The sequence below is a fragment of the Stegodyphus dumicola genome, chromosome 4 (genome assembly GCF_044657685.1).
Source record: "Stegodyphus dumicola isolate Sdum_Otavi_A_Nest chromosome 4, ASM4465768v1".
NCBI lineage: Eukaryota > Metazoa > Arthropoda > Arachnida > Araneae > Eresidae > Stegodyphus > Stegodyphus dumicola.
Window position 1 is genome coordinate 139,263,164 of NC_140771.1, and position 23,887 is coordinate 139,287,050.

The window sequence follows — 23,887 nt, forward strand, 5'->3', positions numbered from 1 at the left end:
ATTGTTACCCCCTATTAAAAAAAAGGCCGAAGAATAAGGATACTAAAAGTAAGCAATAAAATTCGGCGTAGCGTGCATGTATTTGCAAAATTACAGTTTCAAACGTTAAATAGAACTTCATTCTTCATCTTCAGAAGTGAAAATGTTGAATAATTCCAATGAATTTTAATAGTCTGATACTATCTAAAAATCTGGTGTAATATATAGTTCACCTTGATATAATAATAATCAATCTTAATAATCTGGTTAATAATCCCTGTTCTAATCTTTTTTTACCTTAGTTTTTCAAGGAATTATTTTCTTTTTGTTTTTCGTTTAGTTTAGTTTTTTTTTTTTTTTTTTTTTTTTTTTTTTTTGTTTGTTTGTTTGTTTGTTTGTTTGTTTGTTTGCTTGTTAGACGGAACAAGGAGCTTTGTTTTTGCCGTCCTCTAGCTGGAAGCTTCTCGAATTTTTTGTCCGTTATTATCCGGTAAATACATTTCTCTGTAGTCATTTTCAGTTCTGCAGCTGAACAATGAGATTCTATTTAACCTTCGAAACACTATTCGTGTAAATTTATGTATGTTATTTAAATTATTGTTGCTAACGTTTAGAATCTCTAAACTATGTAGTCTATAATATTCTGATGGATGTAGTTTTCAACACAATCTACGTCTAAAAAAGAGATGGAAAAATCGTAAAATAATGTTAGGAAGTTTCACACTATTATAAAAGCAGAATAGCCAAGAATGGTGCTGATCACACTGAAATTATGGGTTTGCTTAAACAGTACGTTCTTTTAAATTTTGTGCACGATCTCAGGTATAGTTACTGCTTTATGCGTGATTTTCTCAGCGTGATTGAAGATTGCACTGAAACATTGGTGAAGAATTCCACCTCGCCGAATTCTGAAGCACAAACATCTTCTCCAATATACACTGGTGTGCAAAAATTAAGGACGAAGTCGAAAAATTAGCATATCAGCTGAACGAAGAGGCAGAGCGGACAGAAAGACCAATCAGGAGATTAAGTAAGGTGATGTACGGTAGCACATGCGCAGATATGCAGGTAGACGTAATGGGGGAGTGTCTGAGTAGTATAAAGCATGTTGTCGGTGTAAGATCAGTATTTCTGGCAAAGAGATTGCAAATTATAATCGAGTTGCTGCCTCAGCGAGAAATGGCGAATAATCAATCTGTTAGACGACATCTGGATGCTTTTACCCGAGGTCGAATCATTGGGAAGTTGGAGGAAGGCCGCAGTGTGACAAATGTGGCTGCAGAGTTCGGAATTGCTCACAGCATCGTTTCACGACTTTGGAGACAATTTCAAACTACAGGAACAGCTATCCGGGGGTTTAGTAGTGGTCGTCCACGAGGAACCACACCCGCAGATGACCGCTATATTGCCTTACAGGCCAGAAGAAACAGGCGGCAGACAGCGGGAGAAATCGCTAGACACACGGCACAGGCGACTGGACGACCGATATCGCGTTTTACCGTGGCCAGAAGACTGCACGGTGGTGGTCTGTTTGCACGACGCCCTGTACGGTGTGTACCTCTAACGCCTGCCCATCGGAGAAGGCGTTCTCTGTGGTGCCGGGAACACCGGAATTGGAGAGACAATGAATGGGAACGAGCACTCTTTACAGATGAGAGCAGATTCAGTCTGAGTAGCGATTCTCATCGCATACTCATCTGGAGAGAGCGGGAAAGCCGCAATCATTCCTCGAACATCGTTGAAAGGGACAGGTATGGAGGTGGCGGTGTTCTCGTTTGAGGAGGCATCATGCTTGGTAGTCGTACAGACCTTCACATCTTCGAGGCAGGTTCAGTCAACGGGACCCGTTATTGTAACGAGATTCTTCTTCCATATGTGCGTCTTTTTAGAGGTGCTATGGGTCCGCAGTTCCTTTTCATGGACGACAATGCACCATGTCATCGCACAGTAGCTGCCGAACAGCTCTTAGAGAGTGAGGATATTGAACGTATGGATTGGCCGGCACGATCTCCGGATCTCAATCCCATCGAGCATGTATGGGATTTTCTAGGCAGACGCTTGGCAGCTCGTACCTTACCACCAGTAACGACTCCGGAGCTTCGATTGGCGCTGCAAGACGAATGGGCAGCAATGCCTCAACAACTCATTGACACCCTCATTCTCAGCATGGGCAGACGCTGTGAAATCTGCCTAGCAGTCAGGGGAGATCATATCCCCTATTAAAGACCGGATGTTTCTTGCTGGACACCCATCACAGGGATGTTTCGGCCTTCAGTCGCATTACGCTCCATGGGTCGTTTTTAATAAAGCTTCTTTTTATCGCTCTGATTTCTCTTTTAGTAAGTGTTGCTTACATTACTCATGTCCTTACGTATTGGGGATCTTACGGTATTAAATGTGTTGATTTGGAAAGCTTTTGTACAAAGTTATATTGAAAAAACCGTCTCGTCCTTAATTTTTGCACACCAGTGTAGAGTAGCCATATTGTATTTAGTATCTAACTTTCTTTTTCGGAAAATATATCGAGGAAAGGCAGAAAAATATTTAAGTGTATTATTTTTATAATTTTATATTAGTTGTTTACTGTATATGCCATTCTGAATGAATTAAGAGCTTTTTGATAGTTAAAATTCTTGAGTTTTTTTGTCGTCGTTTAAAACGAAAATAAGTAATTAAAAGAAGAAAAAGAATTTAAAGTTTTGCGTATTAATACATCTGTACTGATACAGTAATTGATCTGTTAGGTGATTGCGAAGGGTCTGTGGTACGGAGACCGAGCGTACTTCAAGAGTGGATGGAATGTAATGGACGGATCTCTGGTGATCATTTCCCTGGTTGATTTCTGTCTCTCTTTCATCGCTGACGGTAGCCCTCGGATATTTGGTATTTTGAGGGTTTTCCGTCTTCTGCGCTCATTGAGGCCGCTCAGGTAAGTCTCTTTTTTCCCCTTCTTCAAAGATGAATTAAAATGTATTAGCAACGAAATTTTAAAAAGATTGCACGAAGGAATGCTTCGATATTTTTCCTAAATTATGCAATATCCATGCAAATGGATACTGCATCATACCTTTCATCTTACACTGTAAAATGTAGCTGTTGCAGTAAAACCTTAGCATATTTTTAACTTTTTCCTTTTCTCAGTTTTCTATGTTACGGCATAATAATCATTATATATCATATTGTAAATCTATATCTTTCGAATTTCTTAAAACTTAACAAATACTATCTAGTTCTCAGACTTACCATTACCAGTAAGATGAGAATATAATGCATCAATATAATACTTAAAAATCTATATGTTCTAATTCTGATTCATGTATGCTTTTTAACTATGAATAACCTTTTTTTTATTTCCAGAGTCATCAACAGAGCTCCTGGACTAAAACTTGTAGTCCAGACTTTGTTATCCTCGCTTCGACCCATCGGAAACATCGTTCTCATTTGCTGTACATTCTTTATCATCTTTGGCATTTTGGGCGTTCAGGTAATTTTTATTTCAACTTCAGTAACACTAGTAACAACATGTGAAAGTAAAATTCAGAGTATTTTAGCTCTATTAATTTTTATGTCATTTACACAATATATGACATACTGTATGACTATGCATATTCTCAATGTGGTATAAGTTGTAGAGTTTAGCAGGTTCACTTCTGTGTGAAAACTGAGATAGTAGTAACGGCACAAGAAAAGGTTAAAAGTACCCTTTATTACCTAAAATTTACAATGCGTCAACTCGACGCTAACAAACTATGCCTTTGCTTGGGCGGTAGCTGAAAATCAGATAACGAAACTAAAAGTTTGAAGATATTAACAAGTGATAGAACTAAATTACAGGGCTCAGATAGATCCCGTTTTTTAAACCCCTTTCGAAACTAGTGGCAGCAAGTAAATGAAATTAAGCTACGTGAACCAGCGGTAAGCAAACGTTTTAAACAGCAGAGATGGCGGCTGTAGCCTAACTCTCCTCTTTGTTATCGCAACTCGATTTTCAAACTCTCTCTGCAAAGTAGAATTTGCATTCCGTCACGTGCGCTACCAAATTTAAATATTCTGGCACTGACCATTAGGAGAATGAAGGCTTATAGGAAAGAATAGCAACTTAAATAAAATTGGTTATTTTAAATATATAAATCCCTACAAAATATGCAATTGTATGTAATATCAACAATTCATCTGTTCCTTTCTAAAAAATACTGGCAAGCTGTATGTCCTAAGTTAACATGCGCAATTGTACTAAAGCTGCGGTAAAATGTTAAGATAAGACCACAGCAAACAAATCCAGAAAATTAAAAAGAGAGTAAATCTTACATTTCAAATGATCAATCGGATATTTTAAGAGTAAGAAGGTTAAAGTGAATGCCTTATAAGAATTCATCACATGAACCGGGGATTAATAGTAATTTGCATCTACGAACGATAACTGTAATAATTTGTAATATGTTCAGTTCGAGACTCTCTGTTGTGCATACGTATGACAGTAAGTAAAATGGTGTTCAAAATTCGGAATATTTACCTATTTCATAGATTATCTCCAGAACTGATGAACGCATTTAAATGAAATAGGTTGATATAACATAATAAATGGACCATAAAGACACTCGTTATGCACATATAATGCCCTGCATAAGGCCGCTCAGTGCAAGAAGATCTAAAACAGAAGCTGGAAGATCGAACGAAAATGACAGCTGATAACGGGGTATAATCCATTTAAAAGTGAAAAAAAAATTATTCCTTTTAAGAAATTTCAAACTGCAAACATTCTTGGAATCCATATTGCAATCAAAGACGGAAGGCTATCAACGTGATGAACGAGCTTAAGCAAACCATAAAAAAATTTCAATATAAATTTTTATGATATGTTTAAATCTATGTGAATATTGTCAAGAAAAACAAAACATTCCCCTACCGCACCCCCAAGAAGTATCATGCTAAACCAATTAAAGAAAGAAATTTGATTGAAGACCCACAGAGGAAAACCATTTATGCATATTCACAGGAATTTTGGAGAAAATGAAATTTTAGTTTGTGTAACAATTGTGATAAAGAAAATATTCTTATAAAATCATACAAAAAATTTGTAATAAACTTTCAACCTTCATTTAAGGAAATTTGTATTATAAACAAAAAAAGTACATAAAATAGGGGAAAAGTTAATTTTTTTCTCAAATTCTTTTCCCCCAGTGTCTTCTGTTAATGATGGAAACGCAAATGTTTTTCGCTGTCGTAATTGTCTCTTCTTAAAATGAAGTTTTTTTCCGTCATTTTACTTTTAGATCTTGAATCAGTTTTGCTTTTGCGTGTCCTTCAGCAAGTTTTCAAACTAATAGCAAGCATATCAGTCTCTGCCTTAAAGCTACCACAAGTGTCCTTTCTTGGGTAACTGAATCCGATGTTGAAGTTAGAATTAAAAATGTCTGAATTGAAGTTAGAATAAATTTATCATACGATATTGGCTTGTTCGTTTTGTAAATTAGTGTAATTATGTAAAGTTTACGTTTTCCGGCAGGTATATATACTGTTTTTTAAGAAAAAATGAGATTTTTTTTTTCTCCCCATGGGAAAGCTGATAAACTTTGACGAATATTTTCCTCAGGATCTGCATGTTGCCCTCTGAGATCTCTCGTTGCTTTACTCTCAATGGCAAAATATTCTTTTAATTTTTTTATTTAAGGTTTTTGTAATGCTGTGTAATGAAGCAAAGGCTTTTGTGTAGACTTGGACATGATAACATTGTACGTCTTCGAAACAACAAGCTTGATATGAGTAAGACGCATTTTGTGAAGATCCCACAATGCCCAAACGAGAACGTCGGCGCATCACAGGCAAAAGCGTTATAAAACCGGTTAAATTAGATTTTGAGTTTTGTAATTTTTAATTTCATTAAAAGCTTTGAGAATTCGTTGTTTTTCACTATGTCACAAAGCAAAAAAAAAAAAAAAAAAAAAAAAAAAAAAAACATTGAATGCGTTTGCACTTTTGGTCAGGTCCTAACTCTCGTGTGGTTGCTCTTAAAACTTTCATAAAATCAAGGATTCTCCCTCTCCTTGGCGCGTTTTCGTGGTTTTCTCCATGTGTAACGTGTATATGAGCCAATTTACACTCATGTCCATAAATTAAGGATAATTCGGAGTCACGCGGAAATCGAACTCTAAAATAAATATATCACCTGTAAAATCACTATACACATCTTCAAGAATTATATGGAAATTTCAGGAAGTAACCAGATGTCACCGATGGTACGTCACAATGACGAGAGTGTAAGAGAGTGATATATAAAGAATACAGGCAAAGAAGTAAAATTGTTCGCAGGCGCTTTATAAGCATTTCAGTGCAATAACCGAATAGTTATGACACAAAGGACGCATTTGGAAAATTTTTTACTTGTTAGAATTATCGGCCGTCTGGAATGTGGGCGTACCCAACTGGAAGTATCAGACGAACTTGGAATTGCCCAGAGTGTCATCTCCAGGCTTTGGCAACGATTCCAAGATGATGGTAATGTGAGTAGACGTTACACCAGAGGTCGCCCCAGAGTTACAACGCCGAATGAGGACCGGTGTTTGGCAGCTACTGCCAAAAGAAACAGGCGGAGCACAGCCTCAGACCTGTCTCGTCAGCTCTCTTCAGCCACTGGTACGAGAATTTCAAGGCAGACCGTGTACAGACGCTTAGGGCAGATTGGTCTGTATGCTCGTAGACCTTCAGATGCGTTCCACTTACTGCAACTCACTGTCGCCTGCGGTTAACCTGGAGTAGAGAGCATGCATTGTGGACACAGCAACAGTGGGCTTGTGTGATGTTTTCTGACGAGTCCAGGTTTAGCTTGCAGTCTGATTCTCGCCGGACTTTCATATGGAGAGCTCCAGGTACCCGTTACCACCAAGAAAACATCATTGAACGACACCGTTACGGTGGTACAGGAGTGCTTGTTTGGGGTGGCATTATTCTGGGTTCCAGAACAGACCTGCATCTTCAAATTTTAACCATGACAAGCCAAATCTATCAGGACGTCATTCTGAAACAACATGTACGTTTGTTTCGGGGCGCCATGGGCGCACAATCTGTGTTTATGGATGACAACGCCCGTCCTCATCGTGCAAACATCATAAGCGAATGCCTTCAATCGGAGGATATCACCCGTATGGACTGGCCAGCATTCTCACCGGACTTGAATCCAGTAGAGCACGTGTAGGACATGCTTGACCGATGAGTTGCAGTCATGGACCTTATAAGAAATAGACTAACTTAGTGGGCGGGGCGTGCGTCACACACATGTCGGGAAGAGAGAGTAGGGACGATTTAGTTTATCGTAAGATTGAAACATATGGCGTTTGTATCACATAATTCTTTTTAATTATTAAATGTGATACGTTGTATAAATGATGAGATATTAAAAATCACAGTTTTTGCTAATAAAATTTTATGTATCTCATGAAACCACTTTTTAGTGCATTTTGAGTATTTTTTTTACTGCATTTTGAGCATAAGCGTAATTCTTGTCTAAACATCATTACTTTGATAAAACGGTAAAAACTCTAAACAAAAAATTTATGAATTTACTTTTGCCTACAAATAAAGTAAAATTAAGTAAGATTGATAGTACATGATGCTATGAAACAAATAAGGTAAAATTAAACAAGATTTGGTAATTTTTTTAAATTTTATGAACATTTTCAGGCAGTAGTAGCAAATATTTATCGTTTCAAATGTTTATAGAAACCAAGGATTGTTTTATTTATTTTTTCTGTTTTCAAAATTATTATGGTATTAAAAGATGATCATTTATGACAATATTAATAACTCATAAAATTCGGAGCATAAACTTTTCTGAGTGTAATGAAAAATTAAAAAAAAAAGTCTTATGCGGAACTAGAAATAAAATTTTTAAAAAATAATTACTATAAAATACAAGATATTATATGTCCAATCTTAAATTTTTATTAATGCGCCTAAAGTAACGTTGTAATTTTATATGCCTGTAAATACTTTAAACAGAATGACTATACATCCATAAATACATATGTATGAAAGTAAACAATTTAGGATATTTGTTGCATGCATTGAAAAATTCGCTTACTTCACTTTTTATTTCAAATATTTGTGAAAACAAGATTATATCTATTTATCTATTAATGTAAATACACACACCTACATATATATATTTAGAGAGAGAGAGAGGAAGAGAAACAGATAATATGGTTTATTGATGCTTAAATAAAATTAATTTAGTAAATCTGCTTCGAATATTTTCTCTTTGTTTAGATGCATTGTAACATGCAACTGCATGATGCACTCTTATTTTTAAATATTGAAACATCACTGCTTTAATTAATTTAATCAGGTGTTTTTTATCTGGCTCATCATCATAAATATGGTCTTGAAGAGAAGGAAATATATGTGTTCCTACGTTTTTTAAGACTTTTAGAGTCAGGAAATTTATAATATTTTTTTATTCAATTTAAACTCCTTTTCAGTCTGCCTAAAAATTATTTCTGTATTTTTGCAGATCATTCGGACGTCACTGGAAGGTGAAGTCAAACCTTTACATCCAGATTTATAATATTTGAAACCTAGCAAACCATCACATGGTTCTGTTGAAACTAAAGCTGAGAAACAGATATTACATTTTACTTTATAAGCTAAGCTTTTAACAACAAAACCAGCTATATAAGATGTATACTTTTCGTTCCTAAATATTCTTATTTTTGATTAGTTATAATGCTAGGAATTAAAATTTACCTATAATTTAAAAAAGCAGCAAAAAATTATAAATTTTAAAGAAAAACTTTCAAAAATTCATTTTTAGGCATTTTAGTATTTAGCTATAGTTTAGTATTAGTTATAGTTTTAGTAACTGTAAGAGAAAATTACTTCTTTGAATTTTTCTGTTAGTTCAGATTTAAAATATTATTTTCTAAAAGAAGAAGTTACAAATTCGCTTACATCATAGGAAAAGCTAAAAATATATACAAGCCTGAAAGCATGCAACAGCTTTATAATTATTTAGAACGTTAATTATGCTTGAAAAACATGCTAAGTATTTAAAAAGTAATCTAAGTGTCAAAAATAAAAATATTTAAAAATTCTTACTTGCGAAATGAGGCACTACCACCAGCTTTTTCGTGACAATTGTACGCGCAGCAATAGCCAACCATTGCTAATTTCTGGAAGTCGTCCCTACTCTTCCGGATGTGATCAAGGTGACAGCCGGGAACGCGCCAGACAAGGGAGAAAACGCAATTGGGTTAGTCTATTTCTTATAAGGTCCATGGTTGCAGTCCGTCAACCTCCTCCTACATGTCTACCGAAACTTCGGAGAGCATTGCTTTTTGAGTTGTGTAATATCCCCCAAGATCAGATCGATAATTTGATACTCAGCATGCCTAGGCGTTGTACGGACTGTATTGCATCGTCTAGGAGACATAAATTGTATTCATAATCATACCAACCATGTAATATTGGTTTTTTGTAAATAGTTGTTTTTTTTTTTTTTTTTTTTTTTTGTGTGTGTGTGTGTGTGTGTGTGTAATTTGCTCCAGGGAGAAAAAATCGCTAATTTTTTTAATAATATCAAACATATAGGATCTTTTTTTGCTCATTACCTTTTGTTTAATAAGTAAGCTTTACAAATAAGTCAAATTTGTTTTGCTTCTAACTCTTCCTTTGCCTGATTTTGCATTAGCCGTAATTTATGGACATGAGTGTATCTTAAAAAGTCCACGTCAACAGAAGCATCACGTGTACGGCATCAACAGAACGGGCGCAGAGAGCCTTAGCAGAAGTAGCACATAACTGCTAAAGTACACATAACCTCCTCTCTGTTGTTATAATGGATCCCTTGCAGTGATTCTTTCATTTTGGCGAAGAGATCATAGACACGCCAAATTATATCAGTATGGTTGGATGTTCCATTAACGTAACTTATTGTCGCAGTCACCGCCGTAGATCCGCTGTAGATTAACAGCACTCGCATTATAGCAAGCGAATGATTGTAGAGTATCGCATTGCCCGATGTCATATTGCGAGCATTGTCAAGAATTATCTGCGATGGTGGCAATCACAAGTGGGCGTATTGAATATGTACGATACCTTCCAGTAATTTGGCAGAAAGTTATATACGTGGTAGGCAATTAGTTTGAGTGGATGGTAGGTATTTGTACCAAAGCTAATAAAGTATCTTCAGAATTATCGATGTGTTGCTGCTATTTTTATTTTAGTATAGCTGCATTAGCACACTGTTGATGTAATATGCATAATCTGGATATGATGACAAAGGCACTTTAGAACATAAGCTTCACAGTAAAGTTTACCTGACGCAAAAATATTATTTAATCCACAAGCCATAAATTTATCAACCAGATTTTGAATTTTGAATAAAAACTTCCTGCCGCGTTTAATTTAAATTTTAAATTATCCAACGCTAATTTTAAAGATTTGGATTTAATACTTTGTAACATAATGTAATTATTTTCTTGTAAAAGTACTGTAAGACCTAACTTGAGTTCAACTTAAGTTAGCTAACTCATTTTAATCAAATTAAGGTTCTGCTTAGATTCTGTGGGGTGAATCATCACCACTAGAATTTCTTACTCTAAAAAAAAAGAGATACGGAAATAGCGTAACTTTAAATTTAATCCACCTGACTACTTCTGAGGGTTAAACTATAAATGTAAAATACCAATTTACCAGCCACCTCGACCTGACTTAAATATACGCTTACTTAATATTGCTACTCTAATCTTACCAGAGGTTATAAGCTGCGTCTAAACCGCGAAAAAAATTCAAATGTATGAACTTACTAACCCAAATCGATGTTTGCACTACACTATTAATTCAAAATTAGCATAGGATTAGCCAGCAGAGAGTGAAACTTTACATGGCAAAGCAGCTTCAGTGCCAAAACTCTCACTTAAAACCAATCTGCATGTGATATTAGTACTATATCTTCTCCACAACACCTTAGTACTACAAAATCTACACAAATGTCTAAAATTTCACATTTTACTTAGGTATACTTGGCCGAAGATTTACTTTATTTTCTTCATTACTTATTTCGTATTTACAGAAATTGAAATTAAGAATGTGAGTTTTATTTTTAAATCTGCACCGAGATTTAACATTTCAACATACATAACAGCTTACAAAAATTTTATGAAATTGTTTTTCAAAATTAATATTTCAATGTACATTTCAATTTAGAAATATATTTGAAATCTTGCCAGAATTATAGGCGGAGTTTTATATTTAATTTGAGCTAGTTGCATTACTTAAAGATTTTCTACAACGCACGTGTATTACCTGCCTTCATCTTGGAACGGCATTCAAACCTGAAAAGAAAAAAAAATAACTTATTTTGTTTTTCTCATTCTACTCTGTAGCCTTTCAGCGTGAGCAGTAAAGTCGCTGAACACTGGTAGTTAGGTCAGGGGCTCGAATCCCGTCAAACGAGTTGGCTGCATAGGCATTTTCGTACTTTCCTTGTGTAACGGGTATTTTAGAAAGTGTCCTTTAAAAAGTCCTCCACGAAGACATCTCTCCCTTTAAGCAGATAGCCCTTGCGTGCTTTGCTGTAATCAAATAAGCCAAATTAAAGGGGCTCTGATCTGTCATTCGTTGTTCCTACCAATCTCAGAACTTTGTTGCTTGTAAATTTCAGGTATCTTTGAATTCGTTCTGCCGATGATTCCTGTTTTTGACATGGCTGTATTCTCGCTTCGTAGCTACGTACCTCATTGCGGAGGCTCTTGGGCTCCTCGGATTGTTGCAACTGTAGCGGTACTGCCTTGACCACGTAGACCTGGTAGTGATGATGTCTGAGTGTGTTAATGAGGATCAAAGCGTTTTGTTTGTTGAGTACCATTGTAATGAAATTACAATTACTTCTACATCAGTTAAATGAAAAATGAAGTAAGTTAAGATGAGCGTTATCTAAAGAGTGAGATATGCATAAATTTGTGAGAGTTCTGAGTTCCGCTTAGTTTCTTAACTAGAGTTTCTATTGAATTAAAAATGACATATGTTAATTTATTGCGTTTTGCTAACTTCATTTTCCTTAAATTTAATTCTTGATAATGCATCCGTTTCTTTATTTTCCCTCTCAGAGAAATGTTCGAATATTTTAAAATGTATTCCTGAAGTTTTAAGATCTAACTAATCGTTATGTCGTTACATTTTTGCATTTTCAACTTCTGTTAGCACCGCATAATCCTTGAATATTTCAACCTGTTTCTCCGAAACAAAATTTAGGGGTTTTCTTCACTGCACAAAACCATGCAAGTACTTCCCGTTTAGTTGTAGAAATAGTTTGATGCTGGAGACGAGAAAAATGAGCAATCCCCTCGCCGAGAATCGTACCTGGACCTCTCAAATACGCGCCAAGTGTGCACCACAAAGGCATGCAGAAGAGGGAGAAAATACCTTATATTACTTCACCTTTTAAAGGGCGACTGGGGATAAGTGGTCCCAATCGCCAAATTCTGGCGGTGAAGAATCATCATCCATCTTTTAGTTCGAGTGCCACTGTAGAGATATTAGGATTTTTTGAAGCAGGAGATGTGAAAAATGTGCAATGCCCTCGCCGGGACTCGAACCTGGACCTCCAGAATACGCGCCGAGTGAGCTATTGTTACACCCCGAAGGCATGCAGAAATCAGGAAGAAAATATAGTCTCGGAATAATTTCCTTCCACCAGGCTCATAGTTCTGTTAAAATACGCTCTGTGCCCATTTTGTACCAAAAGTGCTTCTGTTGAAAAGTCAGTGTCATCCATTTAAATTTGTAAGGTCTTTTCTGAAGCTGGCAGATTTAAAACAGGAGCATGATCAAGGCCACTATTAGATTTATTACTTTATTTTCTAACACGTTTTTAAGGTTTTGATCCGCAAAGAGAGTTTGTCTTATGTCAGTTTCGTGGTTTACTACATGAGTTAGTCCAGGTTTATCTCTAAAATATTCCGAAAATTCTACTATGACTTCCATATTTCCTTCTTGTCTTTCTCTGCAAGATGTTTCAACTTAATTTTAGGCGCTCTTTCTATTTAATCTATTGTTAATATTTTTCTTCTTTTTAAAGCTAATTTGTGATTTACTTTTTTTGCAGGGAATCCATCCCTAAAATAACATCTATATATAATAAACACCATTTTTTGCTTTTAATTTTTAACTTTTACACTAAACGTAATGCTACCTGGTACCAAACATTGCCCACCTTGTTCAGATAATATTTCACTTCCTTGCACTTCAAATAATCTATTACGGAATTATTTGAAAACAAAAATCTGACTGTAATTGAGGCAACTCGACATTGTTAACTACAATAGCGTTGTCTTAGAAGAATTTTTATTAATATGGGATGCAGATGAATCTCTGATCTCCCTTTCTTGCGCTCCTTTCTAATTTAAATTCTCATTCTGGCCCTTCCTCTCAGCATTATCTTTTTCTCCGAATTCTTGCCTTTGCGATTTCCTTTCACCCTCTTGGAGAACTTCACTATTTCTATACCTAGACAGAAATCTTTAGCCTTGCTCGCAGGCCCTATATCCTGTATTTGTACCAAACCCAGTTCGTGTCTACTGGTATTCTGTCTTTATACGCTTACTTCTTCACTTAGTTGCCAATTGAACTAAGTAATTTAATGCTTGGGGGCTCTTAGTTCTACAAAATCCTGCACTTTTGGTAGCAATCACGGAACCACTGTTTTCGAAACCGTATTCTCCTGCTCATGTCCTTATAATTATTTAAGAAATTCCCTTTTTCTTAGTATACATTTATTCTTCATCCTCTCTTTGAAATCGACTATACAACTGCTTCCAGCTTAACTTTTTTTTTCACTGGTTCAAATGCTTTTAAAATAACTTGTTTGAAAGCTTTGTACGAGCAACTCGGTGCATAACTAGGCCTAAAAGCGCTTTTACAATAGATTTATACCACTGCAAAGCTTGATCCTTTAAAACTGATGGGACTACAACTACCTTCTACAACTCCTTCACATCTTGCTTCAAAAAACTGCAATACCTACCATGTTCCCCCAAATACAACATTATGTTTGACTATCGGCCAGAAAGCATCTGTTAACAGTCAAATCCTTCTAAGACGTTCTTTCCCTGCCTGAAGTATAATTTTATCTAACAGGGCAGCCTCACCTGGTCTTTGTGCCGTTACTTATCACTTCCGTACCTTTCTCTACCACCAAATTAAATTTACACAAAACGAAATTTTTTTGCAAAACCTTTCGAAGATTTTTTTTAAAATGTTTCACATAGATGCCAGTTCTAATACCTAACTTGTGTTCAACTATGTTAGCTTATTTTACAATCAAGTTGAGGTGCTGGGTAGATTCAGTGGGGTGAATTATCATTACTATAATTAACACTAAAAACCAAAGACGAAAAAATAAGAAAACTTTAAATTTATTCTACCTAACCATTTATGAAGGTTAAACTAAAATTTTACAACTCAAATTTAGTAGTCACCTGAACCTGGCATTAAAGACAAGCTTCCTTGAATTTCTCATAAATTAAAACAATTTAATTTAATTTTATCAAAGGCTAGCGCTTTGCCTAGATCGCGACAGAATTCCAATGCACAACTTACCAACCCATATCCATCCACGCACCATACCAAACTGCTCAACACAATTAGGGAATATTGTGAGTTCGATATGAAATAGCCATACAATAGACATTTTTTTCAACAAAAATTAGATGGAATAGGTTAAAAAAGAAAATTATAAAATTCACAAAGTATTCAAATTTTGTCTGTGACTCTGAAAACTAAGCGTTTTAGATAACGAGGGAAAAGGAACATGCAGCATTCCTTCTGTAGAAAGAGATTAAAAGCAATTCACATGCGTTGAATGTTTTGTAACGATGAATACGATGTTCCAGCAAGAAGACTAAGCTGAATAGGTCACTTAGAATCGGGTCAAACGCAATTCCTTATGAAGAAAGCGTTAGAAGTTTCTCAAAGTTGTCTTTTGCAGACTATGGAATCAGTTTTGGGAAACTGGAAATGTTTCAGGCAAGATCGTACTCTTGCAACAACACATAATGAGGATCGGTATTTAACACTAATGGCTAGAAGAAACCGCATTATGTACTCTACTTTCTAGCACCTTCAGAGGGCCACTGGTACCAGAGTTTCTACTCAGACTATTCGACATCGACTCCATTGTATGCTCGCAGACTTATGGCAATGTTTCACTGACACAGTGCCATTGTGCTGTCCGCAGACAGTGAACACATGAGCATCTCAGATAGGAATGAGATAAGTGGAGCTAGGTGCTCTTCACAGACGGGTCTCGCTTTAGTGTACAACCCTACAATAGGCGGATTCTCATCTGGAGAGAACCTAGTATACGGAGTACTTCTGCATTTGTGCATGAAAGTGTCCGATTTGGCGGAAGCGGTGTGCTGGTCTAGGCTGCTATTTTTATCAATGGCTGCACCGACCTTCATATTATCAGAAATGGAGCACTAACGGATCAGCGGTATAGGGATGCGATTCTCAGGCCGTTGTGGTCCTTTACATTTCAGCAATCGAAGATTAATTAATTCTCATGAATGATAACACCAGGCCACATCGTGATCCGCTCTGGAGACTGATTTCCTTTTCGACGAAGGAATCCGTCGAATGGATTGGCCAGCATGTTTCCCTGATATGAACCCAACAGAACATGTTTGAGACATTCTAAGGAGAAGGGTTGCTAATAGTTTATCATCACCCTCAGAAACAAGCTTTCTTCTATAGGAGTGGAAGAAAGTCAGCAAACGATACCTCTTTCGATCAAGGGAAACAATATCTGTTATTGAAATTCATTTTTATCCGAGATATTACAATTTTTTGTTTGCATATTATGCACAACTTTTGCATTTTTTGTTGACTAACAAATATCATCAATAAAATTTAATTGTTCCTTGTTCGTTGTTTCTGTTTCTTTTCTCATATCTTACAAAATCTATGCATCATATATCAATCACTAAAACATTTCTTCACCCACACTTTTATCTAAAATCGTAATAATTGTTTTGAGCAGTGTATTTAATTCAAGATCAGCGTCAGAACTGCCAGCAGAGAGCGAAACTTTACACGGCAAAGCAGCGTCAGTAAGCAGACTAAAGCTGTCACATACAGCTATGCGCAATTCTACTTTTATAAGGAACCTACTTCAAAGCTCAAATTGTGCGCAAATTCTGTAATGTGTGAGCCTTGTGGCGAAATGAGGCTGAGAAGAAAGATGTAAATTAAATAACATATCTTTAATAAAACATAAACGTAAATGTCTCAGTACTTTTATAAGAAGTGGAACATATTTATTGTAATTTAGTTTTTCTGCTTACAAAATATTCTGATAATTTTTAAGGATGTTTATTTTCAGTTTCTGTTTTCCGACTAAATTTATTATACCTTGCAGTTGTTTAAAGGCAGCTTATACTATTGTGAAGGGCCTGATGTAAGACATGTAAAGAACAGAACAGACTGCGAATCGGATGAGCGAAACCAATGGGTAAATCAACGCTACAACTTTGATAACCTGGGACAAGTAAGGAATTTTATTTTCACCTCCCAAATTCAAATTTTCTAACAGTATCCGTAAACCACACTAGACAATTACAGATAATACTCAAATGATGCAGAAAATGGTAGGGCGGTTTTTTTAACTACTCTCCAAAGAGGTTGTAAATAAAAACAGCATTGAAGGGAAAGCTTTAATTATGCAATAGATACATAATAAATTAGTAGCTCCTAGTAGTTCTTCAATCCACCCAGACAATTTCTTATAACGTTATGTAAAGAAATCTAATGAAATCCATGCTCTTACATAATGTTTAATTAACTCTGTTATTGGATTTCTTTAAATTGAATGTCAAAACGCAGCGAGCAATTCCTGATTAAAATATTGCATGAGTGATATTGATTCTTGACTGAATAAGTGATAGTGGATTCTTGGCTTCATTAGAATTTAATAGAACTAAATTATCATGAAACCTTGAGTCTCAAGAAAGGTGAAACTTTGATGAGTAAGTCGTGACTAAAGAAATCAAGAACTCTTCGGCGATTGATGAACTTTAAATCAAGAAGTCTGTGGCGATTGATGGACTTAAATTTAATATGATAGACTGGTCTGATGGCCTGGTGTAGGTTTTGTCGCGAAGATATACAAAAACTGATATCGCACACTTACGTAAATGTTTTAATCAACAAAAACAAACATGAAAAATAACCTTGAATGCGTATTAACTTTTGTATGTAACAAAATATGTTTTTTCATCTCTGTTTTTATTTCCAAGCTGTTAAGATTTTAATCAAAAAGCATCTCTGTTAATTCCCTAGAAATATTTTATAAATTGAAGCCCTAATATTGAAAACTTTTAATACTTATATAGTTTTGAGGCATTGATCAAATAACAGTTTCATTTACTAGTCCAAATGTAAAACTTTTTTTAAGAATAATCATTTTTAACTAAGCTTGTCAAAGTTCAATGAGTGTGCCTGCGTATGAAAGAGGAAAATTATAGATTTAGTTCATCTACTTGAAAATTACCAAAATGTAATTAAGATTATTTTTTTCTTCAGGCTTTGATGGCACTGTTCGTGCTTTCATCGAAAGATGGTTGGGTGAATATCATGTATACTGGTTTAGATGCAGTTGGCGTTGATCAACAGGTGTGTGCATTTTATTAAGAATTATAATACATATATAATCACCTGCGCATTAATTTTTCAATTTTGTTTATTTTAGAATAACAGGTGTGAATATATTTTAAAGGAATTACATATTTAGCTGTAATTTTATATTGAAATTGTTCTTCTATCTCTAAATGTGTTTTAGTGAAATATAACGATTATTTACAAGACTTATAGGTTGTCTTCTAGTTGATGGATACTTCAGTAGTTATTCAAGCTGTTTAATATTATATTAAATATTCTTTGTTCTAATGACCTTTTGCTACGCAAAACTTTTCATTTTGTTTTCCGACATGAAATTTGTGCTATTTTTACAAGTGAATAATATTGTTTATTATAATGTATGCATACCTTCTAAACTGCATTTATTCTTAGAAACATCATAATAAAATTGTTGATAATTAATTAATATTCATCATTTTTGACACCATCGTGCATATTTTAAATACTATTGTAAGGTAAAAAATTAAACATTAAATTTTGCTTGTACACTTTTATATTACCATAGTAATGAAGGCTATTTAATATCATTAAGCACCATCAAGCGGACTTCCGCTAAGGAAACTGAACTCACTGCTTTTCCAGCTTAGAAAAGAATTCTTGAATACATTTCATTTCACTGCTTGTTGTCTTATATTTAAGATCTACTTAACTACTAGTTTAGTTTTAACGTTTTCTAAATAGTATACTGGGTTTGAGTAAAGCTATTGTTTGATTAGTTACAGCTGTGTTGTGTTAATTAATTATACTGCGTACCATGCTTCTTATACCAAGCATATTTGTGTGTTGTTTATGTGTAATCTATATGTATATTTAGACACACGTTGAAAATAAGTAAAGGAGCAGTTATTATGATTTGTTTTATCGACATAATTCGTGATGTATTAGCTTCTAGATTCGAGTAGTTGCTCTGAACAATTTTTAATTGAACAGTGAATCACTCCTCATCTGGGACCTGCATTCACATTTATGTTAAAAATTTTATCCTAGAAGTCTTTTGTCTTTCGTAACTCTTTATTTTTAAGGAACAGAAGTATCCAAATGCACCTTAAAAGCGTTTGTTATTTTATCTGTTTATTACTGTTTATATGCTGTATTTATATGTTAATTGTATGTAAATTTATATTTTCTTCTTACATGTGAAATGCTTAGCTTAAAATTTCATGACACCTTTTCCTTCGAGAGGAAAAAAATAGCGTCTGCAAAAATCAATGAATCGTTTATCGACTCTACAGTATTTTTAACGTTTCTTTCAAAATTTAACATTCATTTGTTTTTTTTAGGGAAATATACTAAGTCGAGATCATTCCTTAATAATCCTGTATTGAAATAATCTTGTAATGTTTCTGTCCAGCGACAAGACTGTAACAAATATTTACTGTTTGAAAATGTGCTTCCATGCGGTGTTTTCAGTATTATTTGTTAAATATCAGCGTTGCAGCTATTTATATTCTTAAATGTCTTTTCATAACAAAGTAATGAAACGAAATCATATATCTAATGACGACGAATATACCAAAGCTGATTTTACTGAATAGAAGAACATATGATGATTATTTAAAAAGTGAAACGCATACAAAAATATTGTTCATTGTTTCCATTAAATTAAGCTACATTCTGTTAATTATTCTATATTAGCTGGATTATTTTTTTTAATTAATAAATTTGTAAAGAATTACGGCATCTCTCATGCGCTCTCTCGCGTGTACGTGAGTGTTTATCATGCTCATCTAACAACTAATATATCCGTGGTTTGAAACTTAACGAGGACGTAGTTGATTTTTTAACATTTTCTGCATCCAAAAAAACCTAACAGTCTCTACCGGTATGATCCAAACGAAAAATATGGTAACCGATGACTCATCACAAGCTGGATTTTGTTGGCTGGCTTTTGTGCTTCTCTCTAGTCACATTACCTGCCTATGTGTGTTCGTGTGGTATGTGGTTAGCACATCCACTTGCAATTAGAAGACTGTAGTTCGAATCTCAGCCAGGACATAATTGATTTTTCAAGTTTCCTGCTTCCGAAAAACACTAATTCCTCATTCAAGCAATGGAAGTTTAGAAAATATTTGTTATTCAAGGCAAATTTTATTATTACTGGTCATTCCTTTGGGAATCTCTTGAAAAACTAATTTATGGTAATCACATTGTATGCGATCTACCACTTATAGTTAGTTATTTATTTCTTAGATATCGCCACTAAAACGATATCTTGAAATTCGAAAGTGTAATAAAATGGTAGGAAAATTGAATTATTAAAATACAACCAAGTTTATTGCCACCATCTAAAATATAAGTAACTATCTATAAGCGGTAGATTGCAGATTACAGGGTTACCCAATTTACAATTATTTCTTGTTTAATTTTATCACAGCCTTATACTATTTGCTACCTACTTCCATATGACATTTTCTGAAAATTAATTTTGGAAATAACGTATTACTTTAGGATTTCCAAATTTTCTTCCTTACCATGACACGTTTTCAAACTTTCTTTTCATAAATGCTGTGTTCAAGTAATGCTATAAGGGTTCCTCTTTCTTTATATGCTACGAAAATTTAAAAAATAATATAACTCCTATTGGGAAGAGCAATCCGCCCACCTGACTACAAGGTGGCCCTATGGCTTATTTAGGCTGTCCCAGTTATAGGTACAAACGTAACACACACACTAAAGTAGAATTCAAATTACATTTCACGTTGAAAGTTTCATTGATGATAAAATCTTTCCTAATAGCTTTTAAAAGTGGAGAGGTCTCCACGAAGTATTAAGCACCTCTATTGCATTCATTGAAATGGACAAGCTTTACATTTATTGAAGCTGCAGCAGAAGTCGGAGTGTTGAAGGTTAAATCTTTTAAAGTATATAAGAAAATGCCCATTATCTTTTTAAATTTTATTTAAATCTATTTCACTATATGTTTGCTCTTTTTTATTGTCACCAGTCTCATATAGTTTTGATTTTTGTCAGACATTTCCCATTTTCTATCCTAATTTATAGGTATAACTCTTAATAAGGTTCACGGCCTCCTCATCGACCCTGCAGCTCAAAGATTTCACTGTCATTTTGTATAATAGCCTCTTTGGCCAATGCGCCCGCCCTCTCATTTCCACTAAAACTCGCATGTGCCTTTATGTAATTCAGATTAATCACATGCCTCGCCAGGAGTTCAAAATAAAGTCTTATATATCTATTCATTTGTTTGGTCCGGGCACAAGAGTGCCTGTAAAGTTGATAAACTGTCTGTATAGCGCCTAAAACCCTGTTATAACAGCTTGCTGAACTTACGAAATGATTTTCAATCGCTTACCAAACAAGTGCTTTGTTAAATGTTCGAAGAGATGACTGGGTGAGAAATTCGGACTGCAGAGAGTATGATCTAGTACCTCGCAGATGAAGCTCTGAAATTAATCATCCATAAAACTTTCTCAAGCAGCAACAAAACGCCTTTGGAATGAAGTGCTTATCGTTTTCTGCAAATTTATACTCGCATCCGCTCTTGTGTGGTACAACCCCTGACAGTGTTCACTGTCTATTCGCTAATGAGAAAACGAACCAGCAGTAGGCAATGGTGATCTCAAAAGACCGTTGCGTAAACTTTCTTTGTGGATGGAAATGTTTGAAATTTCTTAGAAGGAGGCGACAATACTTATTTCGTTGCAATTTTCATTGAACTACTATATAAAGACTTAAGAAAAATCCCATCCTCCCGGCTTTATAATCTTCTTTCAACTGTTTAGACCCGCAGTATGAACACGTCTTCCGGTAATCCATTATATCCTGAATGTCCCTTTGAGGTGTTCAGTTCCTTAGCAATATTACTGAGACAAATACAATGATCTTCTTGAATCATTTTCTAAAAAAGAAACATCGTCATTTCAGGTGAGCAAGCTCGGCCGACCAAATCATGTCATCTATGACATATATTCTCCTTTTTCGAAATCAGCGCAGCAAAACTAAATTTGTTGTATAATATTAACAGCATACATTTCAACAAGTTAACAAAACATTTCTGCTGATGAAGTTCGCTTTAGATGCAGAAACGTTATCACACTTCGTGTTTCAACGTTGCCGTTAGCGCAATCATCTTATACTGATATTAACACTTTTGCTATCTACCACCAATGCAGTGTTCAAATGTTGAAGTCTTTCCCTCCAACAAAGATAAGAAATTTGAAAAACAGGACGATTATTATACCCATGAGAGCTCTCATTGACCCGTGAGTACTCTTAATTTTTGCGCTGCCCTTATATTTTTTACAAAATTCAATAACATAAGTTGGTAAGGTTTATTATGTAAAGTCTAATGAATTTTAACATTTCTAAGATATTCATAAAAACAATAAATGTTTTTATGAATATCTTATAAATTTGTTATTTCTATTTGTTATTAAAAAAACTCAGTACTTTTTTTTTTAAATTTTCATCGTCAGGAGTTTATTTTTCAGGAGTGCTTTTATTTCTTAACTTTTGAACATTACCATACTTTTTTCTCGATCTTGTTCTTTAACTCATTAGTCCAGTAATATTTTATCATTGTAATTCTGACTAATTTACTTCCCTTTCTCTAACTTGCTTGCAGCCAATTGAGAACTACAACGAATGGCGCCTTCTGTACTTCATTTCTTTCCTTTTGCTGGTGGCATTTTTCGTGCTTAACATGTTCGTTGGGGTGGTGGTGGAGAACTTCCACCGATGTCGCGAAGAGCAGGAAAAAGAGGAAAAAGCTCTCCGCGCGGCCAAACGAGCCAAGAAACTGGAAAGGAAAAGACGAAGTATGAAGGAAGCGGGTTCGTAATTTGTTTCTGAGTCTGGCTTTCTTTTGGCAAGGCTGATGAATTCGTACGTTTTTTTCCACAATGGAAGGAGCCAAACAGGCTTTTGACATCTAATTAAAATAATTGGTTATTCGCTTATTTAAGTTTTACAAAAGCCTTAGATTAGATGTAAAAATCATTTAAAAAATAATTAAAAACATTTATCTGTGTATTTGAGCACCAGCTTCATCCAGAGCTGAAAGTATGTTTCACAGACTATAAGGTAAGCCATAAAAGTCCTAATTTATAAGTTTGCTATCAAATGCAACCATTTGCAAAATAGATTATTACCTGTGTCATATATTTATTAACAAGCTTTTAAAAAATCAGAAACTTTTTTAATTAGTCGAATTACTGTGGAGTGTAACCAGATAATTAAATGTTTAACAATGTTGAAATAACACATAAAATAGCATGTTTTCGTTAAATATCAAATACCTTTGCCAATTGTTTTAGCACTGAATCTTCTGAAATCCTGTTTCTATGCACACGAAAGATTATAATATTAGTTTCGAATATGGTGGTGGCGGATATGCATGTTGCAAGAACTGCACTTAGTCCACGATTCCTATATTGCACTCATTTTACTACAAAGGTAGCATCTGCAAGAGAAAATGCTAAACTAACGATTTTGAATGGTCTTATAATTGTCGTTATTTTAGATACCAAACGCAATTCTTAGAGTCACTGGCAGTTGTTAGAGAGATCTTCATTTTCTTTATTATTTAAGAATACTTCAAACTCATAAAAATTTTCTTTTCTTTTGTTTTATCTGCATAATATTATAATGACGTATATATTATTAATTTGAATATTGTATTAATGAACTGTTTCAAGAATGCGAATCATAAATATCATCTACATGTCTAAACTCGACACAGTTCATTTTAACAGATGCAACCACACCAGCTTAAAATATTTATAACTCGTAAAATCCATTGTTTTAAGTTTTTCCAATTGAAATGTCACTCACATTTCGTGAAAAAAATAAACGGTCATTATTCTTAGCTATGGTAATAGCTCTGGAAGAAATATTTTACAAATATAAGCAATAAAATTATTTTAAATAATCCAACTTCGGAAATCTGCGAAATCGTCAACTCAATACTGGCTTTAAGAGGAATGAGGTTAGATTATTCTCTTAAAGCTATACTACAGTAATTCAAGTAACAGAATGTTTAAGTTCATTAAAACGAGTTTAAGACTTTCTTAACTGAATTTAGTTGAATTTAGTTATTTGTCACGGTCTGTAAATAATTATTGCAGAACTCTTAGTAAAACTAATCTTAGTAAAAGTAATAATATGTAACAATCTTAAGATGTGGTATAAAATGTTGATAGGATAGTTTTTGCCGAATACTGGAAAATTATGTGATCTGATATGTGACAGATTAAATTCTGCT

At 34.5% G+C, this 23,887-nt stretch overlaps 1 protein-coding gene across 3 annotated transcripts in view; it reads left to right on the forward strand.

The window, feature by feature from the left end:
- Window positions 1-23,887, forward strand: part of LOC118190875 (voltage-dependent T-type calcium channel subunit alpha-1H-like) — a 401,335-nt gene that overhangs the window by 295,931 nt on the left and 81,517 nt on the right. For 2 of the 3 annotated variants that reach the window (XM_085815548.1, XM_085815545.1), the window contains exons 21-25: window positions 2,724-2,908; window positions 3,337-3,463; window positions 16,391-16,519; window positions 17,554-17,643; window positions 22,250-22,442. In XM_085815548.1, coding sequence (XP_085671674.1) covers window positions 2,724-2,908; window positions 3,337-3,463; window positions 16,391-16,519; window positions 17,554-17,643; window positions 22,250-22,442 — 724 coding nt within the window. Of the gene's footprint in view, window positions 1-2,723; window positions 2,909-3,336; window positions 3,464-16,390; window positions 16,520-17,553; window positions 17,644-22,249; window positions 22,458-23,887 lie in introns of all 3 variants that reach the window. The other variant, XM_085815546.1, reaches the window with a different exon arrangement.